Genomic DNA, 23,767 nt, shown 5'->3' on the forward strand with positions numbered 1-23,767 from the left:
TAGTTTCGTTCTGGATATAAGCAATATAAATTTTTCATGATTCAACGGTTTATTTTTTTACTCGCTCCTTTGTTGTCGAACTGGGTCACGTGTTGCCAGCATTCATAAAGGTAGTCACTGGATTTGCCATTCGTTAATCATAGTATGAATAATGTGTAGTCATGAAGCCTGGCCTGGTTTGCTCACGTTGCATTGCGGTTGTATAATACGCGGTTTCAACATGAACTTATCCGCATGGTACTGCATGTGTAGTAACACGAGTAATGTTTGAGAGAGTGAAAGGTAATATCCTTCCCTATTCCGCGCGTTAAATAGGTGTGACAATAACTAAATGGCGTTAAGAGGCCACCATTCAATAACATTCATTTTTACCCATTTTAATCATTAGTAGATGTAACTGGCGACGAAGTGTTGTCTATGTTTCCGGTATGACGAGATGCAAGAGATAGTGAGAGCTTCATGTAGGAGTTGTCACTGAGAGTGGTAGTTTTCTTAAATATAATAGATTTCATGTATGTTTGTCACAGAAAGTAATAGTTTTCTTAAATGTTTTGTCACAGAGAGTAATGGTTTACTTAAATATTATCGAAATAAAAATGGCTCTGAGCACTATGGGACTCAACATCTGAGGTCATCAGTCCCCTAGAACTTAGAACTACTTAAACCTAACTAACCTAAGGATATCACACACATCCATGCCCGAGGCAGGATTCGAACCTGCGACCGTAGCAGTCACGCGGTTCCGGACTGAAGTGCCTAGAACGTATTATCGAAATAAATCAGAATGATAACTGAAATTCTCTCTTAGCGTTATTTAGTATCCTTCATCCATGCCACTGAGATAATGACTATATTCTATGAATTTTCAATCCAGGCATATCCATTGTATGCATTATGCACTTCATGCGACTAACTGAATTCATAGTATCAGAAAAAGAAAGTCTTAACGTCCCTAATGAGCACGTATTGTTCCACGGCCATTCACTGATGTTGCGTTATCCGTTGCTTCATGTTTAAATTATAATACTATCTTTTCTAGCGGGTTTGATTACCCATATCTCAATTTATAGGGCCTAATTGAAAGAATTAGACACATAGCGGTAGAAATGGAAACCATGGAGCACTACGTCCGCTTATATTAAAGGGAGATACTTCTTACATGAAAATTAATCAGCTTAACAAACAAGGGTAGACATTCAACATGTACAGATAGGTAAGTGATTCAAGAGAAGAAGTTTCACAAGTTAATAACGCGCTGTCTCCCTTCTGGTCCTTTCGCATGCTGTGGCCGAGTGGTTCTAGGTGCTTCAGTCCAGAACCGCGCTGCTACTACGGTCGCAGGTTCGAATCCTGCCTTGGGTGTGGATGTGTGTGATGTTCTTAGGTTAGTTAGGTTTAAGCAGTTCTAAGTCTAGGGGATTATGACCTCAGATGTTAAGTCCCATAGTGCTTAGAGCCATTTGAACCATTTTTTCCACGCAGTTATTCTGTTTGGCGTTGATTTTTAGAGTTGTTGGATGTGCTCCTGAGGGATATCGTGCCAAATTCCGTCAAACTGGCGAGTTAGATCATCAAAATCCCGAGCTGGTTTGAGGGCCCTACCAGTAATGTTCCAAACGTACTCACTTGGGGATAGACCCGGCGACCTTGCTGGCCAAGGTAGTGTTTTGAAAGCACGAAGACAAGCTGTAGAAACTCCCGCCGTGTGTGTGCTGGCATTACCTTTCTGAAATGTAAGCTCAGGATGGCTTGCCACGAAGGGCAACGACACGGGGCCATGAAGACCGTCGACGTACCGCTGCGTTGTAAGGCTGCCACGGATGATAACCAAAGGGGTCCTGCTATGAAAAGAAATGGCACCCCTAATCACCACTACCGGTTGTCGGGCCGTATGGCGGGCGACAGCCAAGCTGGAGCCCCACCGCCATCCGGGGCATCTCCAGATACATCTTCGGTGGTCATCGGGCCTCAGTTCGAAGCATGATTCATCACTGAAACCACGTGCAATGCACGTACTTGTAGCTTTCATTACTACTGGCGGCACTATGCGAAGCCGGCCGAAGTGGCCGCGCGGTTAAAGGCGCTGCAGTCTGGAACCGCAAGACCGCTACGGTCGCAGGTTCGAATCCTGCCTCGGGCATGGATGTTTGTGATGTCCTTAGGTTAGTTAGGTTTAACTAGTTCTAAGTTCTAGGGGACTAATGACCTCAGCAGTTGAGTCCCATAGTGCTCAGAGCCATTTGAACCATTTTTGGCACTATGCGATATCACGCTTCGTGTTAACTCAAGTTACAGTATTTAGGAATAAAAAGCTTGAGAATGCTGTTGCCAGAAAGTAATACCTCAGTGATAAAGTTGCCCAGTTTTGTGTTAGCTTCTTCTCTCAAGTTTTGGAGAAACATGTTTATTGCTAATTACGCGGTATTCTGTGTTCGGTGTGCCAGTTCCTTTTGCTTCGTAGACGAGCACACCCGTGGGCCAATATTGAAGCCAAAACTCCTTGTGTCACTGTTAATTCTCTGTCAGTAGTTACCTTACGCACTCCATTCGTGGAAAGTGTCCGCCCCGGTAGCTGAATGGTCAGCGTGACGGATTGTCAATCCTCTGGGCCCGGGTTCGATTCCCGGCGTGGTCGGGGAATTTTCTTCGACCAGGGACTAGGTGTTGTGCTGTCCTCCTCATCATCCTCATCATCCTCATCGACTGCAGGTCGCCAAAGTCGCGTGAAATTGACAGATCGGCACCCGGAGAGCGGCCTGCCCGACGGGCAGCCCTAGCCATACGATTAAATTAAAAAAAAAAAAAATCGTGGAAAGTATAGTGTCGTCATGTCTCCCTGGCGTTCCAGCATCTGACGCCTCATTATGCTTAGTTGCATGCTATCCATTGTTTACCTGACCACGAATACATTCCTGTTATCCTTTACTTGCCAGTAATGGGTATTTCTAGATGATATTTTCTACTTCTCTAACATGGCATACGCGTGATATACGAGGCTATCGTACGTTTTTTATATTCTCATTCGATTCTACATCGGCCTCCGTATCTGTGTGGTCTCTAATTTTCTGTTGTACTGACTCGGTAGCCCAGTGTGTTCGGTCAAGGGAGCGACCACCCTTTGTAGAAAAAAAAAATTGAGTGAAGTTCTCAACGATGGGATTTGAAAGATGTCACGCGACATCCGCACAGAACGACAAACGATAAACGATGAAGAAACAGATCGAAAAAAAAGTTGTCGGTGTGTCCTACTGCCGTAAGGAGGATCAGGCTTCTGTTCCCAATACTGCCAGGGATTTTTCGTTGGTCTGAGGACTATACAGAGGTCCACTCAACTTCGTGATGTCTACTGAGGAACTACGTGAGTGAGAGGTAGGTGATCCAAGGTCTTCAAAGCTGACAACGACCGGGAGAACTGTGCGCTGATCCCACGCCCCTCCAGAACGCATGCAAATGATACCATTAGTAGAGTATGACACGGCGGTCATTCGGTCACGACAGGCCTTTCTGAGGCCATAACGGCGTTCTACAAGGTTATGTGCGTAAGCTGTTACACATCCCGCATGCATTTTAATATTTCCTTTCCTCCCTTGTCATTTTGTTCATCAGTGAGAGATTCAGTTTATGCATCTAGCGTTCTCATCATCAGGTAGCTTAATTCGTTTATTTCTGGTCAGCAGACTTACTGCAATTCTCATGGGAAGGATTCTAATTGTCTGTTGTTTGTAACTGAACGTATATGGCAACAGACTGAGATGAGTAGTGTAAGCACACTGTAGAGTCACTACTGTATCATTAGCATAGCGTCAGCAGTGAGGGTGTACAGGCACCTTAATTGTCTGGGACGTTATAGTTGGGGCACGAGATTGGACCAACACGAATTGGTAGTGCTGAAAAAAAAAAGTGTGTACAGAGTGTAACAAAGTGATGACGAGGAACTCTGAAGAGTTGCAGACAGTATCTTGGGGAAGAAACTGAAGAGAGGGATCCACGTGCGGAAACGTCAGCTAAAACACTACAGAGCTTCTAAATTACAGCCACCAACATCTTCTGCTGGACCACTCTTTGGCATCAAACACGAGTCTGTACTCTGCCATCATTGTGCTAAACGGTTGTTACACCGTTGATTTAGTTTTTTGCGGCAGGAGACCAGACAGCGAGGTCATCGGTATCATCGGATTAGGAAAGGACGGGGAAGGAAGTCGGCCGTGCCCTTTCAAAGGAACCATCCCGGTATTTGCCTGGAGCGATTTAGGGAAATCACGGAAAACCTAAATCAGGATGGCCGGACGCAGGATTGAACCGTCGTCCTCCCGAATGCGAGTCCAGTGTGCTAGCTACTGCGTCACCGCGCTCGGTGTTACACAGTTGTTTTGACAAGCGTGGACGAGTTAGACACCATCTAACACCCTATCGTGAAAACTTAAGTTTGCGATCGTCACCGAACAATCTCAGGCTTGCTGCCAAAGGGGTAGCCTAGCATCAGGCGTTGGCCACTTTAACGCTGTTGCGTCGTTGCATGACCTTACTGGGCGAGGACTCCTGCCGTAACTCGCTTCCTCAAGACGTCCTCCACAAACTTTCGATGTTCAACATGTCGTTCTGCTGTACCCAGTATAAGCATATAAAGCGGATATGTGCTTGCATGAGAGTTGTACACTTTCTGCTCAAAATATCTGGATAACTGTCAGTAGAAATTAATACCGAGCGTGTCCGCCGTTCGCCTGACGGCCTGAACTCTTCTGAGGACACTTTCAATGAAGTGTGTGAATATCTGTGGAAGCGTGGCAGACCATTCTCCCTCAACAGCCGAAACCAGATAATGTAGTTGGATGTTGGGGTATGGAGCGAAATCGACGCTTAAACAAATCCCACAAGTGTTCCGTTGGAGTCAGATCGGGACTCTGGCCGGGCTAGTCCACTTCAGGGATGTTATTGTCCGGCACTGCCTCACGGTTGTTGCTTTTTGACAGGGTTCATTGTCATCTTGATGCAAACATTATCGTCTCAGAACTGATTCTCTGCCACGCGTAGTACAGAATGCTTTAAAATGTATTCATATTTTTCCAAATTTAGCGCTTTCTTAAGCACGATAAGGAGAACGCACTCAAACCATGAAAAGCACCCCAATACCGTAAGACCACATCCACAGTACTTCAAACTTGGCACTTCCCCGTTGGCACTAACGTTCTCCAGGAATTCGCCAAAACCAAACTGTTCCATCGGATTGCCACAGGATACAGCGTGATTCATTACTCCAAATCACTCATTTCCAGTCATCCACTGTCCATTGGCGTCGCACTTTACACCATTTCGAATATCGCTTAATAAAGACCACAGAAATGTGCGGCTTATGAGGACCTGCTCTATCATTGTACCTCATTCTTTTTAACTCCCTACGGACAGTAATTATGTTAGCTGGACTGCTGGTAGTTCTGTGGAACTCACGAGAGATTCCTTCCGATGATATATGCGATTTTTTACAGCCACCCCCTGCTATGCTCAACGCTCACCGTCCGTCAGTAAATGAAGTCTACTTGGTCTTTGCCTAGCAGTTGTTCTTCATTCGGGTTTTCATTTAACAGTCACAGTACCAATAGTCGACTTGAGCTCCTTTAGAAGGGATTAAATGTCCTTGATTGATATGTTACTCAAGTGACATCCCATGGCTAGTCGGCGTTTGAAGTCACAGAGCTGTCCTGACTGATCCATTCTGCTGTTGGTGCTAGTCAACTGACAATAAACTACGCCCTGCCTTCTTCTATACTAGCGGGGCGGCCTCTGGTGAAATCTTGTGGCCAGTTGGGCATTACATAGGAGTGTCTGGATACTTTTGATCATAAAGTGTGTAGCGAAGTCTGTTTTAAAAAGTGAAGTACGAACTTAAGTGCGAAAACCGAGTTGCGAATAATGATTATAAGCCGCGTTGCGAACGATTACTTGAGGCCCTGTAACAGGCATAACTAATGAAACTGCAACGAGTGAAATGGCATTTACAGTGGCGAAATAGTTGTCAAGTTATGCACAATAACATTCTACCCGCGAGTATTATAGCGAAGGTGACGAACTGCAGTCGCGCGACGACAGTATCGAGTAGACTTGTAATATCTGTCGTTTCGAGCAAATTTTTTAAGTTGTGAAGAGTGTGATCGTAATTGCGTGCGTTGCTCTCAGAAGATGTGGCCATTATTTACCGGAACTTAATAATGGCCATTCATACGAGTCAACAACACCCAGTATCGGGTTATCAGTTACAGAAGCTAGTAAACGTGATGAACACAGGAGAAGGAGAGAATCAGCAAGGTGACAAAACGTGCGGGGCACACTGCTATAAAGTGTGAACCCGAACTCAGGTTGTTCACAGGGATTTTCTGGTATATGGGATCCATTGTCTCTGGCGTCTCGTTATAGAAAAATACCACTGAACAATTTCCGAAATGACTATTAAAAAAATGTTCCGGGCTGCGATGCAGTGTGCGGCTGGTCCCGGTGGAGGTTCGAGTCCTCCCTCGGGCATGGTTGTATACATGGAAGAATCCTGGAGATACTAGAAGGTATCAGATAGATTATATAATGGTAAGACAGAGATTTAGGAACCAGGTTTTAAATTGTAAGACATTTCCAGGGGCAGATGTGGACTCTGACCACAATCTATTGGTTATGAACTGTAGATTAAAACTGAAGAAACTGCAAAAAGGTGGGAATTTAAGGAGATGGGACCTGGATAAACTGAAAGAACCAGAGGTTGTACAGAGTTCCAGGGAGAGCATAAGGGAACAATTGACAAGAATGGGGGAAAGAAGTACAGTGGAAGAAGAATGTGTAGCTCTGAGGGATGAAGTAGTGAAGGCAGCAGAGGATCAAGTAGACAAAAAGACGAGGGCTAGTAGAACCCCTTGGGTAACAGAAGAAATATTGAACTTAATTGATGAAAGGAGAAAATATAAAAATGCAGTAAATGAAGCAGGCAAAAAGGAATACAGACGTCTCAAAAATGAGATCGACAGGAAGTGCAAAATGGCTAAGCAGGGATGGCTAGAGGACAAATGTAAGGATGTAGAGGCTTACCTCACTAGGGGTAAGATAGATACTGCCTACAGGAAAATTAAAGAGACCTTTGGAGAAAAGAAAACCACTTGTATGAATATCAAGAGCTCAGATGGAAACCCAGTTCTAAGCAAAGAAGGGAAAGCGGAAAGATGGAAGGAGTATATAGATGGTCTATACATGGGCGATGTACGTGAGGACAATATTATGGAAATGGAAGAGGATGTAGATGAAGATGAAATGGGAGATACGATACTGCGTGAAGAGTTTGACAGAGCACTGAAACACCTGAGTCGAAACAAAGCCCCGGGAGTAGACAACATTCCATTAGAACTACTGACGGCCTTGGGAGAGCCAGTCCTGACAAAACTCTACCATCTGGTGAGCAACATGTATGAGACTGGCGAAATACCCTCAGACTTCAAGAAGAATATAATAATTCCAATCCCAAAGAAAGCAGGTGTTGACAGATGTGAAAATTACCGAATATCAGTTTAATAAGTCACAGCTGCAAAATACTAACGCGAATTCTTTACAGACGAATGGAAAAACTGGTAGAAGCCGACCTCGGCGAAGATCAGTTTGGATTCCGTAGAAATAATGGAACACGTGAGGCGATACTGACCCTACGACTTATCTTACAAATTGATTAAGGAAAGGCAAACCTACATTTCTGGCATTTGTAGACTTAGAGAAAGTTTTTGACAATGTTGACTGGAATACTCTCTTTCAAATTCTAAAGGTGGCAGGGGTAAAATACAGGGAGCGAAAGGCTATTTACAATTTGTACAGAAACCAGATGGCAGTTATAAGAGTCGAGGGGCATGAAAGGGAAGCAGCGGTTGGGAAGGGAGTGAGACAGGGTTGTAGCCTGTCCCCGATGTTATTCAATCTGTATATTGAGCGAGCAGTAAAGGAAACTAAAGAAAAATTCGGAGTAGGTATTAAAGTCCATGGAGAAGAAATAAAAACGTTGAGGTTCGCCGATGACATTGTAATTCTATCAGAGACAGCAAAGGACTTGGAAGAGCAGTTGAACGGAAAGGACAGTGTCTTGAATGGAGGGTATAAGATGATCATCAACAAAAGCAAAACAAGGATAATGGAATGTGGTCGAATTAAGTCGGGTGATGCTAAGGGAATTAGATTAGGCAATGAGACACTTAAAGTAGTAAAGGAGTTTTGCTATTTGGGGAGCAAAATAACTGATGATGGTCGAAGCAGAGAGGATATAAAATGTAGACTGGCAATGGCAAGGAAAGCGTTTCTGAAGAAGAGAAATTTGTTAACATCGAGTATAGATTTAAGTGTCAGGAAGTCGTTTCTGAAAGTATTTGTATGGAGTGTAGCCATGTATGGAAGTGAAACATGGACGATAAATAGTTTGGACAAGAAGAGAACAGAAGCTTTCGAAATGTGGTGCTACAGAAGAATGCTGAAGATTATATGGGTAGATCACATAACTAATGATGAAGTATTGAACAGAATTGGGGAGAAGAGGAGTTTGTGGCTCAACTTGACAAAAAGAAGGGACCAGTTAGTAGGACATGTTCTGAGGCATCAAGGGATCACAGATTTGGGATTGGAGGGCAGCGTGGAGGGTAAAAATCGTAGAGGGAGACCAAGAGATGAATACACTACGCAGATTCAGAAGGATGTGGGTTGCAGTAAGTACTGGGACATGAAGAAGCTTGCACAGGATAGGGTAGCATGGAGAGCTGCATCAAACCAGTCTCAGGACTGAAGACCACAACAACAACAACAACACCTGCTACTAAAACCATCCCGTACAGACTTGTGCCATTGACAATAGTCGTGCAGTGATGATGATGTTTGGTTTGTGGGGGCGCTCATCTGTGCAGCCATCAACGCCCGTACGAAGTCCCAATTTTTACACAGTCCATTCTCTTTCCACAAACCAATCTAGTCGCTCTCACAAATGATGACGATGATGAAATGATGAGATCAACACCAACAGCCAGTCCCCGGGAAGAGAAAATCCCCAACGCGGCCGGGTATTGAACCCGGGGCCCCGTGTTCCAGAGACAGCAACGCTAGCCCCTAGACCACGAGCTGCGGACATAGTCGTGCAGTGTAAACCGTGTCAGGAGTGTTGGGAAATAGATTAGTCATTGAAGACTGCAAATGATGATTAGTAATACTGTCGTATTTCACATCTTCGTACTTGGAATAGATCCATCAGATAATTGAGGACGTAGGTTGCAAGTGTTACTCTGAGATGAAGAGGTTGGCACAGGAGAGGAATTCATGGCCGACCGCATCAAGCCACTCAGAATACTGGCGACCCCCCCCCCCCCCCCAAAAAAAAAGAAAGCTTCACATCTTTCGTGTTGCCTTCTGTAATAACCAGGGAGGCTCTGCTGAACATCATATACAGCATTTGAGACCTGAAGGTCTCCCAGCTTATACAATGTTCAACTCACATACGAGAAGGCAGCCAGGCGAGGTCGTCGATAACCGTCGATATTTCGACAGGAGCTCACCCTGTCGTTCGTGTCCCTGCTGAAATATCGACGGTTGTCGATGACCTCATCCGGCTGCAATGCCGTAAGTGATTGGAACATCTAAAGCGTAATCTCACCGTCACAACCAGAGTGTATCCTTAAATGCAAGAGTCGTGCAAACATTCTCTTGAGGACGATGTATACTGGCGAGACAATTGTCATGGTATAACAGTAAGCTTGTTGCTTTTGACCAGGCAATTTGTTTGCATTTTTCTATTTTTCAATTGCGGCATCCACGTGCTCAGTGTTAAAGAATAAGTGATAGTGTCTCTATTGAACTCCTCTGCTGATAAAAGGTATAAACAGAAATGTGCTCGAAAGCAGTTGTTCCTTCTCCACCATTGTGCTCCTATGTCAACGGCGCCACACATTGTCACCAACTCTGTTTTACAAGATGTATTGAATTCGAGGTACACATTTTGACACGTGTCAGGTACGCCACAATTTTGCAGTTGCTTACACCAGTTGTTTTCCTCCAATCTCTGTACATTTACCCACCCAGATACATCTTCTGTATCCAAGGAATGATAAAACATCTGTCGCAAGACTTTACGCATCGGCTCACTCTCCGTTCCCTCTTCGTCATCCATTCTCTCACAGTTTGTTGTGAAGGAATCAACTATCCACGTATGATTCACGAGATCATACCTATCACATGCAGTGCACGCTGGTTTGGTGTAGAAATCTACTGATAAATTGCACTAACTAATGCAATACGTATCTGAAACTTCCTGGCAGATTAAAACTGCGTGTCGGATAGGTACTCAAACTCGGGACGTTTCTCTTTCGCACGCACTTGCTCTACCGACTGAGCTATCCAGCCACAGCTCACGACGCGCACTCACAGCTTTACATCTGCCAGTTTCTCTCCCTTACCTCCCAAAAACTGTGAGAGTGGTTCGTGAGTCGTGGGTGGGTAATTCAGTTCGAGTCGTATCCGGCAACAATTTTAATCTACCAGGAAGTTAGAAAACAGTAAACACTCCGCTGCAAAGTGAAAATTTATTCTGCAAATAAGTCATACGCTAGATACTTATTCGTATTAGTGTGACACATCTCTTTCGAAAAGAATGAGTTTTGCACGTTTATCTCCTCAGCGTACATCAATTAAGAACGTACATGAAGCGTGCATGAATTATTATTGAAGACAAAAGGAAGGAGAAAATGAAATCTGGATGCCTGTACATAATATCAAGTTAGTTACTCTGTTCAAAGTCCCTCTCCACGAAATGATAGCTGCTAACAGTGGCATACGTCTTCATACCACGAGATGGTGCACAGATGTTTGTGATTAATTCAGGACTTGGCAGGTAGACAATTTGTTGATCAGACACTGCACTGCACTGCAATATATCTATTTCCTGCGCTGCACTACAATATATGTATTTCCGTTACCAGTGAAATAATGACGATGAGAATTTCTTTTAGCAGTAGGATTCAAACTACCACCGCACTAGCTTTGGTTAGGAACGTCTATTGCGGAGTCTGGCTTCGATTTACTTATTTACACTACTGGCCATTAAAATTGCTACACCAAGAAGAAATGCAGATGATAAACGGGTATTCATTGGACAAATATATTATACTAGAAGTGACATGTGATTACATTTTCACGCAATTTGGGTGCATAGATCCTGAGAAATCAGTACCCAGAACAACCACCTCTAGCCGTAATAACGGCCTTCATACGCCTGGGCATTGAGTCAAACAGAGCTTGGATTGCGTGTACAGGTACAGCCGCCCATTCAGCTTCAACACGATACCTCAGTGCATCAAGAATAGTGACTGGCGTATTGTGACGACCCAGTTGTTCGGTCACCATTGACCAGACGTTTTCAGTTGGTGAGAGATCTGGAGAATGTGTTGGCCAGGGCAGCAGTCGAACATTTTCTGTATCCAGAAAGGCCCGTACAGGACCTGCAAATTACGGTCGTGCATTATCCTGCTGAAATGTAGGTTTTCGCAGGGATCGAATGAAGGGTAGAGCCACGGGTCGTAACAAATCTGAAATGTAACGTCCACTGTTCAAAGTGCCGTAAATGCGAACAAGAGGTGACCGAGACGTGTAACCAATGGCACCCCATACCGTCACGCCGGGTGATACGCCAGTATGGCGATGACGAATAGACGCTTCCAATGTGCGTTCACCGCGATGTCGCCAAACACGGATGCGACCATCATGATGCTGTAAAAAGAAAACGTTCGACTGCTGCCCTGGCCAGCACATTCCCCAGATCTCTCACCAATTGGAAACGTCTGGTCAATGGTGGCCGAGCAACTGGCTCGCCACAATACGCCAGTCACTACTCTTGATGAATTGTGGTATCGTGTTGAAGCTGCATGGGCAACTGTACCTGTACACGCCATCCAAGCTCTGTTTGACTCAATTCCCAGGCGTATCATGGCCGTTATTACGATCAGAGGTTGTTGTTCTGGTTACTGATATCTCAGGATCTATGCACAATAAATTGCGTGAAAATGTAATCACATGTCAGTTCTAGTATAATATATTCGTCCAATGAATACCCGTTTGTCATCTGCATTTCTTCTTGGTGTAGCAATTTTATTGGCCATTAGTGTACATCTACATGGATACTCTGCAAATCACATTTAAGTGCCTGGCAGAGGGGTAATCGAACCACCTTCACAATTCTCTATTATTCCAATCCCATATAGCGCGCGGAAAGAATCAACACCTGTATCTTTCCGTACGAGCTCTGATTTCCCTTATTTTATCGTGGTAATCGTTTCTCCCTATGTAGGTCAGTGTCAACAAAATATTTTCGTATTCGGAGGAGAAAGTTGGTGATTGGAATTTCGTGGGAAGATTCCGTCGCAACGAAAAACACCTTTCTTTTAATGCTGTCCAGTCCAAATGCTGTATCATTTCTGTGACACTCTCTCCCATATTTCGCGATAATACAAAACGTGCTGCCTTTCTTTGAACTTTTTCGATTTACTCCGTCAGTCGTATCTGGTAAGGATCCCACACCGTGCAGCAGTATTCTAAAAGAGGACGGACAAGCGCAGTGTAGGCAGTCTCCTTAGTAGGACTGTTACATTTTCTAAGTGTCCTACAAATAAAACGCCGTCTTTGGTTAGCCTTTCCCACAACATTTTCTGTGTGTTCCTTCCAAATTAAGTAGTTCATAATTGTAATACCTAGGTATTTAGTTGACTTTACGGCTTTTAGATTAGACTGATTTATCGTGTAACCGAAGTTTAACGAGTTCCTTTTAGCACTCGTATGGATAACCTCACGCTTTTCGTTATTTAGGGTTAACTGCCACTTTTCGCACCATTCAGATATTTTTTCTAAATGCTTTGCAGTTTATTTTGATCTTCTGGTGACTTTATTAGTCGATAAATGACAGCGTCATCTGCAAACAACCGAAGACGGCTGCTTAGATTGTCTCCCAAATCGCTTGTATAGATAAGGAACTGCAAAGGGTCTATAACACTCCGCTGGGGAACGCCAGAAATTACTCCTGTTTTATTCGATGACTTTCCGTCGGTTACTACAAACTGTGACCTCTCTGACAGGAAATCACAAATCCTGTCACATAACTGAGACGATATTCCATAAGCACGCAATTTCACTGCGAGCCATTTGTGTGGTACAGTCAAAAGCCTTTCGGAAACCCAGAAATCTGAAATCCCTTGTCAATAGCACTCAACACTTCATGTGAATAAAGAGCTAGTTGTGTTTAACAGGATTGATGTTTTCTAAACCCATGTTGACTGTGTGGCAATAGATCGTTTTCTTCGAGGTAAATCATAATGTTCGAACACAATATACACTCCTGGAAATGGAAAAAAGAACACATTGACACCGGTGTGTCAGACCCACCATACTTGCTCCGAACACTGCGAGAGGGCTGTACAAGCAATGATCACACACACGGCACAGCGGACACACCAGGAACCGCGGTGTTGGCCGTCGAATGGCGCTAGCTGCGCAGCATTTGTGCACCGCCGCCGTCAGTGTCAGCCAGTTTGCCGTGGCATACGGAGCTCCATCGCAGTCTTTAACACTGGTAGCATGCCGCGACAGCGTGGACGTGAACCGTATGTGCAGTTGACGGACTTTGAGCGAGGGCGTATAGTGGGCATGCGGGAGGCCGGGTGGACCTACCGCCGAATTGCTCAACACGTGGGGCGTGAGGTCTCCACAGTACATCGATGTTGTCGCCAGTGGTCGGCGGAAGGTGCACGTGCCCGTCGACCTGGGACCGGACCGCAGCGACGCACGGATGCACGCCAAGACCGTAGGATCCTACGCAGTGCCGTATGGGACCGCACCGCCACTTCCCAGCAAATTAGGGACGCTGTTGCTCCTGGAGTATCGGCGAGGACCATTCGCAACCGTCTCCATGAAGCTGGGCTACGGTCCCGCACACCGTTAGGCCGTCTTCCGCTCACGCCCCAACATCGTGCAGCCCGCCTCCAGTGGTGTCGCGACAGGCGTGAATGGAGGGACGAATGGAGACGTATCGTCTTCAGCGATGAGAGTCGCTTCTGCCTTGGTGCCAATGATGGTCGTATGCGTGTTTGGCGCCGTGCAGGTGAGCGCCACAATCAGGACTGCATACGACTGAGGCACACAGGGCCAACACCCGGCATCATGGTGTGGGGAGCGATCTCCTACACTGGCCGTACACCACTGGTGATCGTCGAGGGGACACTGAATAATGCACGGTACATCCAAACCGTCATCGAACCCATCGTTCTACCATTCCTAGACCGGCAAGGGAACTTGCTGTTCCAACAGGACAATGCACGTCCGCATGTATCCCGTGCCACCCAACGTGCTCTAGAAGGTGTAAGTCAACTACCCTGGCCAGCAAGATCTCCGGATCTGTCCCCCCATTGAGCATGTTTGGGACTGGATGAAGCGTCGTCTCACGCGGTCTGCACGTCCAGCACGAACGCTGGTCCAACTGAGGCGCCAGGTGGAAATGGCATGGCAAGCCGTTCCACAGGACTACATCCAGCATCTCTACGATCGTCTCCATGGGAGAATAGCAGCCTGCATTGCTGCGAAAGGTGGATATACACTGTACTAGAGCCGACATTGTGCATGCTCTGTTGCCTGTCTCTATGTGCCTGTGGTTCTGTCAGTGTGATCATGTGATGTATCTGACCCCAGGAATGTGTCAATAAAGTTTCCCCTTCCTGGGACAATGAATTCACGGTGTTCTTATTTCAATTTCCAGGAGTGTATGTTCCAGAATCTTGCTGCATATCGACGTTAACGATATGAGCCTGTAATTTAGTGAATTACTCCTACTACCTTTCTTGAATATTGGTGTGACCTGTGCAACTTTCCAGTCTTTGGGTACGGATCTATCGTGGAGCGAACGGTTGTATATGATTGTTAAGTATGGAGCTAATGCATCAGGCCGGCCGGGGTGGCCGAGCGGTTCTAGGCGCTACAGTCTGGAACCGCGCGACCGCTACGGTCGCAGGTTCGAATCCTGCCTCGGGCATGGATGTATGTGATGTCCTCAGGTTAGTTAGGCTTAAGTAGTTCTAAGTTCTAGGGGACTGATGACCTCAGAAGTTAAGTCCCATAGTGCTCGGAGCCATTTTTTTTAATGCATCAGGATACTCCGAAAGGAACCTAATTGGTATACAGTCTGGACCAGAAGACTTGCTTTTATTATGTGATTTAAGTTGCTTCACTACTTCGAGGATATTTACTTCTACGTTACTCATGTTGGCATCTGTTCTCGATTCGAATTCTGGAATATTTATTTCGTCTTCTTTTGTGAAGGCATTTCGGAAGGCTGTGTTTAGTAACTCTGCTTTGGCATTGATTGTTTCTGGCCGCTAACATACTTCACATACGACCAGAATCTCTTTGGATTTTCTGCCTGGTTTCGAGACAAAGTTTCGTTGTGGAAACAGTTATAAGCATTTCGCACTGAAGTCCGAACTAAATTTCGAGCTTCACTAAAAGACCGCCAATCTTGGGGATTTTGCATCTGTTTAAATTTGGCATGTTTGTTTCGTTGTTTCTGCAACACTGTTCTAACCCGTTTGTTAATTTATTTGGTATAAATCTCTCGATTGTTGCCGATACTATTTCTTGGAATGTAAGCCACATCTGGTCTACACTTATTAATTTGGAATGAGTGGAGATCGTCTCTCAGGAAGGCGACAAGTGAATTTTTATCTGCCTTTTTGAATAGGTATATTTTTCGCTTATTTTTCGAGGATTTGGGGATTACTGTATTCAATCTCGCTACGACAACCCTGTGTTCACTAATCCCTGAATCGGTTTTAAAGCTCGTTATTAACTCAGGATTATTTGTTGCTAACAGGTCAAGTGTGTTTTCACAACCGTTTTCTATTCGCGTGGGCTCATGAACTAACTACTCGAAATAATTTTCAGAGAATGCATTTAGCACAATGTCGGATGATATTTTATGCGTACCTCCTGAATTAAGAATGTATTTTCGCCAACATATCGACGGTAAATTAAAGTCACCACCAACTATTATCGTAAGAGTCAGGTACGTGTTTGAAATGAAACTCAAGTTTTCTTTGAACCTTTCAGCAACTGCATCATCTGAATTGGGAGGTCGGTAAAAGGATCCAATTATTATTTTATTCCGGTTGCCAACAATGACCTCTGCCCATAATAACTCACAGTAAGTATCTACTTCAATTTCGCGACAACTACTTGTAACAGCAACAAACACGCCACCGCCAACCGTGTTTAGCCTATCCTTTCGGTACACCGTTAGGTTCTACGCAAAAATTTCGGCTGAGCTTATATCCGGCTTTAGCCAGCTTTCAGTGCCTATAACGGTTTGAGTATCAGTGCCTTCTATTAGCGCTTGGAGCTCTGGTAGTTTCCAAACACAGCTAGGACAATTTACAACCGTTATACCAGTGATACCAGTGGTTCCTGTATCTACGTTCTTCCTGTGTTCAGTCTGCACCCTTTGTGACTGAAGCCCTTCTTGTGTTTTCCGAGACCCTCTAACTTAAAATACTGCCCAGTCCACGCTACACAGCCCCTGCTACCCGTGTAGCCGCCTCATGCGAATAGTGGACACCAGAACTATTCAGCGGAATCCGAAACCCAACCATCCATGGGCGCAAGTCGAGGAATCTGCAGCCTACACGGTCACAGAACCGTCTGAGCCTCTGCTTCAGACCCTCCACTCGGCTCTGTACCAGAGGTCCGCAATCGATCCTGTCGACTGTGCTGCAAATAGTCAGCTCTGATTTCATCTAGCAAACAAGACCGGCGGCATCTACCACTTCTGTTAGCCGCTCGAAACCAGAGAGAATCCCTTCTGATCCAAAGTGACACGCATCATTGGTACCGACGTGAGTAACCACCTGCAGTTGGCTGCACCCTGTGCTCTTCATAGCATCCGGAAGGATCCTTTCTACAACTGGAATGACTCCACCCGGTATGCACACGGAGTGCACATTTGTTTTCTTACCCTTCTTGTCAGCCAAGTCCCTAAAGGGCCCAATAACGCGCCTAAAGTTGGAGCTCCCAACTACCAATAATCCCACCCTCTGTGATTGCCCGGATCTTGCAGGCTGAGTGGTTTCCTCTGAAACAGGACAGGCGACAGCATCTGACTCAGCGACAGTGTCAGCCACAGACAGCACCTGGAACCTGTTTGTCAGACAAACCGGGGATGTCTTACGTGCGGCCGCCTGGGAAGTCTTGCGCCGCCTGATTCGCCCCAGGGCGACCTCCCACTCGACCATAGGTGAGGGGTCAGCCTCAGTGCGAGCAGTAACTGGGTTGGCCACCGGTGAGGACCGATCGGAGGACTCTGACGTGCTGGACGTCCATTGGATCCCCATGGCCGGCCCACAACAGTGGTGCCCATCCACTGCAGCCTCAAGCTGTGTAACCGAAGCCATCACAGCCTGAAGCTGAGTGCGAAGTGTCACCAACTCGACTCGCATGCGCACACAACCATCGCAGTCCCTGTCCATACTAAAGACCGTGGAAAACTAAACTATGCAGATAAACTGACTATTAGCACTTGCTGCGCAACTCTACTGTAGAACCTGACGAAAATGCACGAACTGTGTCTAATAATACGCAGATATTAAAAAACCTATCTACCGAAGCACTCAGGTGAAACTAAATAATTCGCCCCTGATAAGAAACTTGTAATATGTCACAAAATCGGTTTACTTTCCGACGCAAACGAAAAAGCGAGAACTGTGGCTATCAGATATTAAATTTACACGCAGAAACTCAAGAAACTAAAATATTAAAGCACAAAGATGATATAACAAAATTCGCTCCTGGTTAGGAACTCGTAAATGTCACAAAAGCTGTTACTTCCCTGTTGCTGCGTCTGTCTCGGTCGGCTACTACTGCCTGCCAAAAGTGGCCACACCGCACATTAATGTCCGCTAGTATGTGTCTGGATGCTTTTGTTCAGATATTGTACATTTTTTACAATCCACAAAAATGTCAGTGTACTGCCTGTGTAGCTTTCCAGATAATAGGCTGCAGTTATGAAGCTTAAATAAAGAAACATTGAGGTAAAGGAGCACAGTTGGATTCTGAGGCTCCTGTATTCTATTCGTGCTGAGTTTTTATTAGCATATCAGCCTGCGTAATATCTTTTGCTTGCAAAATAAAGGAATAACTGCTTATCTATTTGTCTAATTTCCACTTCGCTCCACTCCACTGGTAATTGTGCTTTACTATTCAGCATTCGAATGAAGACAGTTTGATCATTTTTTCAATAGTGCTACTGAAGTTATTAAGCATCGCTGTAGTTTCAGCAGAACCTTCCATTATTTCCATCTCACCCTGAAAATAATTTTATCTCTCTTCTTTCTTTTTCAGAATGAGCATCACTGATAAATATTCTCTGTACCATTCAGAAGAGGCAAAATACACTTTAAGGTAAGACATTTGTCTTTTATCGTAGTAGTAAAGAATGGCTGTTTCTGAGATTGTTGTTCAAACTTTCGCGGATATCGAGATGGGGAAATCTAACAGTTTCAAATAGAAAATTCTCATCCGAAATCGACTGAACTGAACATTACAAGCCAAAACAGGGAAATTTATAGTTGGCTGCAAGTAGAAACATTTTGTGATAATTGTACTCGTATTTAGTTGCGCAACGAACTTCTTCAGTATCATACACGAGACTTGTCTCATGACCTTACAAATGGAAATTAACTGGCATCAGATCAGGTGGACAAGCTATTCGCAAAGAAGACCAATTCTTCACATGTATCTTTCAGAGAAAGTATGATGCAGGTGTTTGCGAACAAACTGAGGAGGGGCACCAACAGGTTGAAACCACGTACATGTTGATCAAGTAGAATGTCTTCCAATAACATGGTGAGCATGATACTCAGAAGCGCAGGGTACTATGGTGCAGTTAAGTTGGGAGGAAACAGACACGTGCCTATTAATCAATAATGAACGATACCAGCCACAAGTTCACTGCAAATCTTCCGTGAGACTTTTCAGAGCTGTTTTTTTCTGTCAGAAAGGTCACAGTTCCTAGTAATAGGCGGAAAGTCATCGGGTAAAATATAAGTGATATCCGGCGTTCCCCAAGGAAGTTTTATAGGCCCTCTGTTGTTCCTGATCTATATTAACGACAAGGAGACAATGTGAGTAGTCCTCTTAGATTATTTGCAGATGATGCCGTCATTTACCGACTTGTAAAGTCATCAGATGATCAAAATGAATTGTAAAATGATTTAGATAAGACATCTGTGTGGTGCGAAAAGTGGAAATTGACCCTGAATAAAGAAAAGTGCCAAGTTCAGAAATCCGCTAAATTTCGATTACGCGATAAGTCACACAAATCTGAAGGCTATAAATTCAACTAAATACTTAGGGATTACAATTACAAATAACCTAAGTTGGAACGATCACGTAGATAATGTTGTAGGTAGAGCAAACCAAAGACTGCGATTCACTGGCAGAACACTTAGAAGGGGCAACAGGTCTACTAAAGAGACTGTTTACACCACACTTGTCCGCTCTATTCCGGAATATTGCTGTGCTATGTCGGATCCGCATCAGGTGGGACTGACGGATGACATCGAAAAAGTACAAAGAAGGGCAGCTCGTTTTGTATTATCGCGAAATAGACGAGATAGTGCAACAGACATGATACCTGAATTGGAGTGGCAATCATTAAAACAAAGGCGCTTTTCGTTGCGACGGGATCTTCTCATGGAATTTCAATCACCAGTTTTCTCCTCCGATTGCGAAAACATTCTGTTGGCACCCACCTTCATTGGGAGGAATGATCATCACCATAAAATAAGAGAAATCAGGGTTTGCACAGAAAAATTTAAGTGCTCGTTTTTCCCGATCGCCGTTCGAGAGTGGTACGGTAGAGATATAGCTTGAAGGTGGTTCATTGAACCTTCTGCCAGGCACTTAATTGTGAATAGCGGAGTAATCACGCAGACGTAGACGTAGCACGGGGCTTCTGAACGGCATACACCAATTTTTGCGATTCGTTATTTCATTTGTCACTTATTTCACTTGTCAACACAGATTGTGGTGGCCGAGCGGTTCTGGCGCTACAGTCTGGAACCGCGCGACCGCTACGGTCGCAGGTTCGAATCCTGCCTCGGGCATGGATGTGTGTGTTGTCCTTAGGTTAGTTAGGTTTAAGTAGTTCTAAGTTCTAGGGGACTTATGACCTCAGCAGTTGAGTCCCATAGTGCTCAGAGCCAGCCAACACAGATTGCAGTCACTTCACTTGCTGTGTGTTGGTAGAATCCTCACTTCTCATGATGTATGACCATTTGTTCTTCGGTTTTGTCTATCCTAAAATCTTGTATAATAACCTGTTGGTTGCTCTTGTAAATAATTTATTTAATGACCGGATTCGTAGCGAGAACCCACATAATCAGGTTAAGTATTGTTAAATTACTAAAAGCGTTTGCTACAATTGTGGTGAACTATAGTTACAGTCAATAGTTGTAGTCGATAGTGAGAAACAGAGCAAATTACTTACGTGAAGATTTATGACATTAAAATAGCAAGACGGACGGAGCCGAACATTCCTTCTCTATGAGTAAATGACGCAACTAGCGAATCGTAGGTAAGCGGAAAGTATGTGTCCACAGTTCCTCAAGACTGCCTAAACCTGTTATAAAAAAAAATTAGAACCATCAAGAAATATTCTCCTAACCTAATGCGATGAAAGACCAATAATGGGCTAGAACACTCAGTAAGAAATGAAAAATTAAAAACACCTACCACGAACCTAAATGGACGACAGTAGGCCCAACATAACCGATTAACCATTAGTCATAGGGGCACAATCCATCCAGAGCGCCTAAAAATTAATGGAAATGTGTGAAGTATTAAAAATAACCCACTTAGTAATAAAAACCGTATAAGGACAATAACTGGTGAGAAAATCTGTGTGAAAATGGCATACCACAAATACTACACACCGCAATGCATGGAGACCAGGCGGGAAACTGGCCAGCTATGGACTGAGCGATGAGCCGTCCGGTAGCAGAAGTCAGGTCGACGCTCGCGCAGTGAGGCAATATAACCTGTGGAAATTCGCTTGGCGTGCTCTCATTCGTAGACAAAAAAATGCTAGGATCATGCCCCAGACAACGTAACAGAAGATGTGACAGGTGACAAAGAACAATGAGCAGAAAATAATTAGATTTATCTTACGTTACTCAAGCACTTACTGAGAATTATACTGGTAAAAATCATTGTCAGAATATAAACGCATCAGTTATTATTTGAGGCGTGCTTATTTGAGCCAATTGTAAGGAATAAGTGATAAGTAAACAAAGCATATTACTGAAAATTTTAGTGTACAACGGTAACATGTTGCTTAAATAGTACAGACCTGGCTAAAAAAACTTTGTTATAAAACCAATTTATGCCGAAATCCAAACCATAAGCGATTAACTAAGGTATCAGGAAGCAATGAAATTACGGGGTCATTGGTCCAGTACAAAAAAAAAAAAAAAAAAAAAAAAAAAAAAAAAAAACAAGCGTAGACAATCTTAATTAACATTTATATTTTAAAAAATCAAAGTTATCCGAAATGTACGATGTTGAGGAACCGTGGACCCACACTTTCCGCTTACGTGACAATCCGCTAATTGTGTCATCTATTGGTAGGCAAGGCAACTTTAATGTCATGATTCACCATGTAAGTAACTTGCTCTGTGTTTCACTATTAATTGTAACTATAAATCGACCAGGTTTAACCCGTGGCTTCTAGGCTACAAAACCGGTAGTTAAGTAAATTGTTAGAAGAGCAGCCAATAAAATAAATCAGTTTATTACGTCGTACAAGGAAGCACAGGTCACACCCGTCTACATAGACGGCAGTAGAAATGATCAACAAAACTATCGTCCAGTGTCAAGTAGCATATTCAGTGCTTTAACACAATGAGGTATGTCGATCAAAATTACCTCCTCCATACCAACCAAAGTGGATTACGCAAAAATCCCACTCGCGCTTTTCTTGACTTCCGAAAGGTATTTGATTTAGCACCACAGAAAGCATTTTAACGAAAGTACGAGCATATAGGGTTTCAAACAAAATTTTTGACTAGATTGAGTATTCTTGGTAGGGAGCCTGCAGCATGTTATCTTGGATGGAGAGTCATTGACAAATGTTAAAGTACTTTCAGGCGTGCTCCAGAGGATTGTGATGGGGCGCGTGCTATTCCTCTTGTGTATTAATGACCAGCCAGCCGATACTAACTTCAGACGTTTTGCAGAACTGCAGATATATACCGAGTGTCTCTCCTAAGAGCTGTCGGGCGCATTTTCTCTGGTGTTTCGGCAGATATTTGCAGTTTAATTTTTGCAACGTGCTGCTGGAGTCAGTTCAAACAAATACTACTCTTTAAGTCTTTCATATGAAAAGCTTCAGTTTGTTCCCCTTACAAAAAAAAAAAAAACTCATTTCTGGGGCGGAGTTTTATGTCCCCATTGGAAATAGCGGTCCCAGATTGGTCTAGAGCTATATTCGTTTTATGGATGTGTATTCACAGGGACAGGAAAACAGGAATAATATCAGGAACTCCAGCAGGAATTAGGATGCCGCCCTGCCCCGCACTATCTGCTATCAACATGCAGCAGCGCTATTCAATCGCTGCTGAAGTACTGGTTATTCTTTCTGTTTTACTATCCCTGTTAATATATACTGATAAAACGAATATGACCGTATACAAATCTGGGACCGCTCTGTCGAAAAGGCACGTAAAATTCCGCTTTAAAATTCATTTTCTTTGTAACGGTAAACAAACCAACGCTTTTGTCGATACTGGGCGTCGCATGAAAGACGTGATAAGCAGCATTTGTTTCGGCTGAGTTCGTCTACACACTTCAAAAACGAAAATGCAATATCCGAGGAAATGCTACAGAAAATGCCTCTTGTGTAATGACGTACTGTCTGAAAATAGCTGCACAAATATTCGATCAGACCTTGATAAGATTTCGAGATGGTGCAAATTGTGTAGTCTGCATTAAATGATCAGAAACATAAAACTGCGAACGTCACAAAGCGCAAAGACGTACTAAAGTATGATTTCAGTACCAATGAGTCGCACAATTCATATCAGTCAGTTCGTACAAAAGCCTGAGTCTAACGATTTGGAGTGGTATAAACTGGAATGAACACTTAGGCTCCCTCATAGGTAAATGAGATGGTAAATTTCTGTTCATTCATAGGATACTGGGAAAACACAACCAGTCTGCAAAGTATATCGCCTACAGTACACTTGTGCGACATATACTAATGTATTTGAAGAAGTGTAGCACAAATACCACATGTTTTTTTAGTCAGCGGGAGAGCGTCACCGACGTGCTGAAAACCTTGACGTGAGGAATCGAGAGATGTAAGTCACTACAACCCCCTGCGTATCACCTCTGTAGGGTGCACAAAGGAATTTGAGCAAAGCATTCTCCTATACAGCTAGCAATCTTTCACCGCTAGGATTTGAGTCGACTGTCTCCTAACAGAGCGCAACGGGCTAACCTAGAGGGCTCCACTATAGAAATGGTTGGAAAACCGAATAACTGTAGAAATCATTAGAGGTTTTCTCGATTTATTTGATTTCACATGTTTTACTATAATAAAGGAAATACGTTTCGTTTCGTCGTGTTAACCGTCAACTCATATTCATTTAATGGTAGAGCGTCATATACAAATTCACAGTATTGTGGGTGCATA

General features: G+C 44.0%; 1 protein-coding gene across 1 annotated transcript in view; it reads left to right on the forward strand.

Annotated features, from left to right (window-relative positions):
- LOC126235388 (uncharacterized) overlaps window positions 1-23,767 on the forward strand; it is a 221,999-nt gene that overhangs the window by 41,571 nt on the left and 156,661 nt on the right. The window contains exon 2 of the mRNA XM_049944110.1: window positions 18,415-18,474. Within this exon, the coding sequence (XP_049800067.1) occupies window positions 18,415-18,474 (60 nt within the window). The remainder of the gene's footprint in view (window positions 1-18,414; window positions 18,475-23,767) is intronic.

Source organism: Schistocerca nitens, chromosome 2 (assembly GCF_023898315.1).
Source record: "Schistocerca nitens isolate TAMUIC-IGC-003100 chromosome 2, iqSchNite1.1, whole genome shotgun sequence".
NCBI classification, from domain to species: Eukaryota; Metazoa; Arthropoda; class Insecta; order Orthoptera; family Acrididae; genus Schistocerca; species Schistocerca nitens.